General features: G+C 40.4%; 1 protein-coding gene across 1 annotated transcript; it reads right to left on the bottom strand.

Moving 5' to 3' along the window:
* Window positions 1–3,920: 3,920 nt before the first annotated feature.
* LOC113445147 (leukotriene B4 receptor 1-like) lies at window positions 3,921–6,287 on the bottom strand. Its single transcript, XM_026714169.2, has one exon. It carries the CDS (start codon window positions 6,124–6,126, stop codon window positions 5,083–5,085), a length of 1,044 nt encoding a protein of 347 aa, XP_026569954.2. The 5' UTR covers window positions 6,127–6,287; the 3' UTR covers window positions 3,921–5,082.
* Window positions 6,288–6,966: the final 679 nt, after the last annotated feature.

Here is a 6,966-nt window from a genome sequence, read left to right as displayed (position 1 = left end):
AGGTTAAAGTTTTTGGGGTTTGGGGAAAAAACCACAGAGCCAGGTAGAGCATTCCAGACATTGACCACTCTGTTGCTGAAGTCGTATTTCCTGCAATCAAGTTTGATGCGATTAACCTTGAGTTTGTATCTATTGTTTGCACTTGTGTTGTTATGGTTGAAGCTGAAGTATTCATTGACAGGTAGGACATTGCAATGTATGATTTTATATACTATATTTAGATCGGACCGAAACCGGCGTAGTTCTAGGTCTTCTAGGTCTAGAATTTCAAGTCTGGTGGCATAAGGTATTCTGCAATGAGTGGAGGAGCGGAGAACTCTTCTTGTGAAATATTTCTGGACTTTTTCAATTGTGTTATCTCAGACACCTTCCTACAGCATGAACAATTAATCAGTGGAGATTTCCTTCCTGGTGTCGATCTTTTCTTGGGGTTTCATAGAAACCAGAGAGAACATGACCTGCTGTATATGACAGATAGGCTGTTCTCTTTTCTCTATCATACACACAGCCTTTGCCACGATGCTAATGACTGCCTGCTTGCCCAGTGAGGGAGATGGGTGGTTTCTAAATAGGATAGATAAATAAAACAATAAATACATGCATTTTGAAATGTGAGCAATGAAGAATAAAGCACATACTTCAGATTTCTCGTCCTGGATAGCTTGTCTTTCTCATGCAGTAGATTGGGCCCAGGAACAGCAAACAGGTTCAATGGAGCCAGAGAGGTGCAAAGAAAAAAACTGGGTGTGTTCAGAAGAGAAGATAGCTAGGAGCTTTGTTCCCAGACTTGTACTAGCAGTAGGAGAAACACACTGTAGGAGTGGGTAAGATATGCAATCCTGCTGATTGGGTTATCGTTCGGTGAAGTACTTTAATTGCGAACATGCTTTTAAAAAAACATTTTTTTTTTTGTTCTATCCATTCTTTCTGACTTTGTAAAAATGTCTGCTTTCAAAATTTCTTTCAGAGGAGAAGGTAAATTGGAGGAAAATTCTTATGGCCAGGAACACAGCATCCTTCACTTGTTTAGGGGGTAAGGATCGATAGCAGTGTTTCTCACATTTAGCAATTTTAAGATGAGTAGATGTCAATTCCCAAGAATTCCCCTAAGCATCCAAGTGTGAGAATTATGGCTGGGCAACATCCTTGCCGTAATAGAATGCTCCGCTGTTTGAAAATATTCCTTTATTTTGAAGTCTTCTCCCATGTAGTCCAACAACATATTCAAGAGGGAGAATGGGGGATTTAGAATTGGTTGCTAACTTCCAAAATTGTCTTTCAAATTAGCAAGAAATTCCAAGTTTCCTTTTCTCCCTCTTAATTTTATATTTCCCCCCAAATTAATTGTTTTATTATGCAATGCAAACAATACACTGGAGAGTACAAATATTTAAGGAAGTTATATTAAATAAGGAAGTTATGTTTGTAGAGTACAAAATGAGGAAGTTATTTTTAACTACCATTTGGAAGTTAACTCTACAATTTGGAAGTTAATAAGTTGCTTGGATATTTTTGCAATGCTTTTTTTTGTTTCTTTCTGAAGCTTATTCAGTTGTTAAGTGACCTTAGCGTGACCAACATTTTTTTTTTCTGGGACAAAACGGTCTCTGACTCCAATGGATAAAATCAGTGGAAAGTATTTCACCAATGTTAAATCTGGACAAACCTTTTCTTCCGTGACACTCACTGAGATACAAATGCAGAAACGTCTAAACCCTGTAAGTAGGTTTAAGAAAACCGTCTCCCTAAATTCATTGGGCATTCTTTCCAAAGGGGACCAGCTCAACTGGTTGAACTTCACTGATCTCGAAAAATGATAAGCAAGATTGGAAGATGTAGGCTAGACTGAGAAGTTTTGTTAAAAAAAATCAAAGCAAATGAAACCTATTCAAAGAAGACAGTGAAAAACCATTTCTCAATTGTTTGCTGGGAAGGCAGCATGATGAACTCAATTTGCAAGTAAAAGGACAGTTAGTTCTGGACTTACAACAATCCTTAGCTTTAACCATGTCAAATTAAAACGGCACTGGAAAAAGTAACATGAGCATTTTTCACACTTAAGACCCTTATGGCATCTCCATGGTTCACATGATGAAAATTCAGAGGCTTGGCAGCTGACTCATCTTTATGACGGTTGTAGTGTCCAGGGGTCATGTGATGGTCACCTTTTGCGTACTTCTGATGAGCAAAGTCAATGGGGAAGCCAGATTCACTTAACAACTATGTGATTCACTTAACAGTTATGGGGGAAAGATTTTAAATGGGGAAAAATTCACCTTAAAAATATCTCACTTAGCAACATAAATTTTGGGCTTAATTCTGCTCGTAAATCAAGGACTACCTGTAACAGCTTTTATTCAAAAGTAAACTATTTTTTCATCTTCCCAAAGACCTGGACAAAGTATTTTTCTTATCTTGGGTATCCGGAGTCTTCTCAGGAACATACCATAATTCCTCTGAGTTTTCTAACTTCCAAGGATTCTATTGTTCAGAGGTAAGAGATTGAAAAGGGAGTGTTTCCACACCTTAAATTATAGTTTTTTGTTCTGTTGGGATTCAGGTTCAGCCAACTAGTGAGAATCCGTTTCTTCAAGTTACTTTCTGCCTTTCTGCAATGTTACTGATTTTGCTCTGGTTTTTCTTGATACCCATAAATTGTCCTTCCACCATAACATGATGTAAAATTTGAACAAATCACATATAGATTAGCTGGTCTTTCCAAATCAGACAAATGAAAGATCCAGAGCCAATAAGACCCATATGGCAATCTAAAGTAGATAATTGTTTTATTTATTAAACTTGAGTTTGATGTTCACAAGATTGATGTTCATAATCTTCAGAGGTTTACAAAAAGAAAAAAAATGCCAGTGCACCAAATTACAAAAGCAGACCCTCTACACATGCGCACACACACACAAACACACACACACACACAAAACCAATCCAATCAAAAAAAATCGCTACCCAAAAAGAACTGTGAGATAAAGGAATTCCCAATAAAATCCCAACACCTAAAAAAAACCTGATAAGCCTCTACTAAAAATGAGACCTTAACTACAAGTGGTCCTCAATGTACGATCACAACTGAGCCAAAAATGTACGTCGCTAAGTGAGAAATTTGTTAATTGAGTTTTGCTCCATTTTACGACTTTTCTTGCCACGTTTGTTATGTGAAGCACTTAGCTGTTAAATTAATAACAATCTGGCTTCCTCGTTGACTTTGCTTGTTGGAAGGTTGCCAAAGGGTCATAAGTAGCCACAGTCATAAGTATAAGTCAGTTGTCAAACATCGGAATGTAAATCACATAGCCATGGGGGTGTTTCAATGGTTGTAGGTCTGAAAAATGGTCCTAAGTCACTTTTTTTCAGTGCCGTTGTAACTTCATTAAACAAACTGTTGTAAGTCAAGGACTACCTATAGTCAGTATGGAAGAAGTATTTACAGCAGCACTACCACAAGCTAAGCGACGTTTGATACTGTACATCAAGCTATGAGTTTTCTGTTCCTGTAATGGCTGAAAAATTACGCAACTCTGGAGGGGAATATGAATTGTTCACCAATGCTCTATGCATCATTAAAGCTCTGTTGGTCAGAACAGTTTGAGAAGATCCTGAACTGATCCTAGGAAATTCATTGGAGTTTCTTAAAAGTCCAACACAGTTGCACCCTCTATCAAACTCAACCTCTTATCAACCTCTATCAACCATATTTGACACAAAGCTGTCCATGTTTTCTTACCTCTGATGGTTTTTCACTCCTTTCGTAAAAGATTATCCAGTAATTTGCATGAATGAGGGGAAAGGGGGTGTTATCTGGAGGATTAAATTTAAAAATAATTATTACACATCCCATAATCATACAATAAATCAGGTAGTTCACTGGCAAATGAAAAAAAACCACCATGCCACGTGTGAGATCTTGTTGGACTCAGCCCCAAAACTCATACTTTATTTATTGAACTTCTCAAGCAAAAATACAAAAATAGATGCCAAAACATCTAACTAGCTCAAACTTCATTTATCTATATCTCCTTTTGTACAAAAAGCAGATTAAGAGATGTACTGAGCAATTACCAGTTGACCAATGACCTTCATTAGAACCAATACAAAAAAAAAAATCAACAGAATACAGAATCCTGAGCAAAGCTTTTGATTTCTCCAGCACTTGTGAACTGGAACCCCAAACAGGAAATATTGGAGTGGAGAAACTATCTTGATATGGTCAAGAATCATAGTCAATAATGAAGCACTGATCCTACTTAGAAATATAATCTTTAAGGAAACTCCTATTTTTATTAGTCTAAATAAGATCGCCGTCCAAGTGTAGACTGACAAAGCCAGAATGCATTTAACAGATTAACAGAGTTGGAAGGGACCTTGTAGGTCATCTAGTCCAACCCCTCCATCCAAGCAGGAGACCCTCCCCCATTTCTGACAGATGGCAGTCCAGTCTCTTCCTGAAACCCTCCAGTGATGAAGCTCCCACAACTTTTGAAGGCAGCTTCTGTTCCATGGGGTTGATTGCTCTCGCTTTCAGAAAATTTCTCCTTATAATTTAATTCCATTACGTTACCTTCACAAGTGGCTTCATACAATCGTGACAGCAGTCCCTTTTTGGGTGCATGCTTCTCATCCCTCTTTTCTGAATTTCTAAAACCTAGCTGATGTTTGGAACTGTAGTACTGCATGAAATTGCATAGAATTCTACCCACAAGTAGCACACAACTGTAGAACAGGATCTAGAAAAACATCAAGAGGAATGTGGAAGTTTTTATGTTAACAAATCTGGATATGATTTAGATCAGCAGTCCCCAATCTGCGGGCCCTGGCCCACTGCCGAGCCATGGCCGATTTGCATCCAGGCTGCGTCCAGTGCACACGCAGCCTGATTCACACCAGTAGGCAGGTGCTGGCGCTTGCAACCCGACTCATACTCGCAGTGCCCCTCGCATAAAATTATCTCTTCCCCTGCCGGCTGGTCCACAAACCCAGAAATGTTGGGGGATGATGATTTAGACGGTCGATTAAAAACTCATCACAATCCAAGCACAAGTATTTAAAGTTTAGGAACAGTCTTTGGCTTTAGGCTGAGGGGACAGGAGTGCACTCACTTTCCCCGGTGTTGGCACTTATAAAAGTTTCCTCTTTTTCATCTAGAGAAGGTGTTTCCAGGTTGGACTGCTGCTGCCTTTCCGAAGGGCCCACTTGTTCAAAGAGTTTGGACAACTTGGTAAGCCTGGCACTGCTTCGAATGTTCCTGGCAGCAAAAGCGTAGAGCAGCGGGTTGATGCAGCTGCCGATAAAAACAATTGCACCTGCAATCCAGGCTCCTGTCTCTGAAACCTTCTCCAGGGTTTGTGAGGCCTCTGCATTTGAGTCCTCTAGCAGAACGGAGATGACCGTTAAGAGGTTAAAGAAGTGGTGAGGGAACCAGCACAGACAAAAAATAGCTACCACGGATGCGATCAACTTGGCCGAGCGTCGCTTCGATGGGCAAGCCATGACCCCAATTCTTTTGCCCACACAGATGTAGCAAGTGCAGATGACGGTGAAGGGAACCATGAAACCCAGAATGGTCTCGGACAAGAGATGGATGACCTCTTGGGAAGGAGTGGCATACTCACGCGTGGCACACTGAGGACCTGCCACAGTGTCATCGATGGTCTGAAATGGAATGATGATCGATCCAAGGATGACGGAGAAGAACCAGATCGTGGCCACCACCAGGTGGATGACCATTGTCTTCTTCCATCGTTGGAGAGCAAAAGGATGAACGACAGCCAGAAACCTCTCAAGACTGAGACACATGATGAAGAAGATGCTGGCATACAAGCTGCAGTAAACCACAAACACCAGGCCTTTGCAGACACCGATCCCAAAGAGCCAGTGTTTGGCAAAGGAGTAGATCCAGATTGGCAGGGTCAGAAGAATGAGGAGATCAGCCACGGCCAGGTGTAGGATGAGCACAACGGTGGGAGGCCTTTTTTTCATTTGTCCACAAATGGTCCAGATGACCAAAGAATTCCCAGGGATTCCAAGGACAAAGGAAAAACCCAGGATCAAACAGATGAAAATCTTTGCAACTGACATCGGCAGGTGATCATCGCTTTCCATAGGTGGAGTCATTTTGATCTAGCCCATGGACTGGAATGATCCAGCTGTTATTCAGCGTGATATAGCCTTCTACATCTGGAGCAGCAAGAAGGCTGTCCTCTTTATCCAAGCAGAAGGTGACAGAAATGCCTCAACTCTCTCTACCCTCCCAAGGCTGAGAAATCTTCAATCACAGTTTCACATCCTTTGCCTTTTGCTGAGTCTTGATTTTCCTATTTTTGAGAGACTAAACCACAAGCTACGTACCGGCAATTATTACAAAAGAAAACGGAGATCTGTCTTAGCATTTAAAACTGAAAGCAGAAGTCGAATCCTTCGGAAAGTGACGGCCAGCCGATCATCAACAGTGCAAGTTCCAGACTTAAAAATGAACAATTGTACGAGCTACAGAGAGAAAAGTGTGCCATGATTTTCTAATAACTCCCGGGAGCGGAGATTTTTAATTCAGATGTTCTCCGTTTTGCCTAACTAGATGATAAACCTTTGTTTATCTCAAAAAGCTAAACAGGATTGGAGACACCAGCAGAAAATTCCAGGATTCTAGCTATGAAATGGGAAGTAAAGTTCTGGAAGAACCCAATAGTCATTACCAGGAGTTGAGTTTGATCTACCTTTAATCTGTCTCCCCATTTCTAACCCAACACTGTCAAACACAGGCATAGAATCAAAATCATGGGAAGTATTAGTACCACTTGATAAAGCCTTAGTAAGGCCACAGAGGGAATACTGCATCCAGTTTTGGTCACTACATTACAGTAATGATGTCGAGACTTTGGAAAAAGTGCAAAGAAGAGCAACTGAGATGATTAAAGACCTGGAGATGAAAACCTATGAAGAATGGTTGTAGTATTT

This window comes from Pseudonaja textilis, chromosome 11 (genome assembly GCF_049901715.1).
Source record: "Pseudonaja textilis isolate UNSWEBS1 chromosome 11, rPseTex1.2, whole genome shotgun sequence".
NCBI classification, from domain to species: domain Eukaryota; kingdom Metazoa; phylum Chordata; class Lepidosauria; order Squamata; family Elapidae; genus Pseudonaja; species Pseudonaja textilis.
Note: the sequence above shows the minus strand (reverse complement) of the source record. Positions and strands in the feature narration are given on the sequence as shown.

Excerpts from the sequence above, each read along its gene's own strand:
- LOC113445147 (XM_026714169.2), bottom strand. The coding sequence starts at position 6,126 with ATGACTCCACCTATGGAAAGCGATGATCACCTGCCGATGTCAGTTGCA.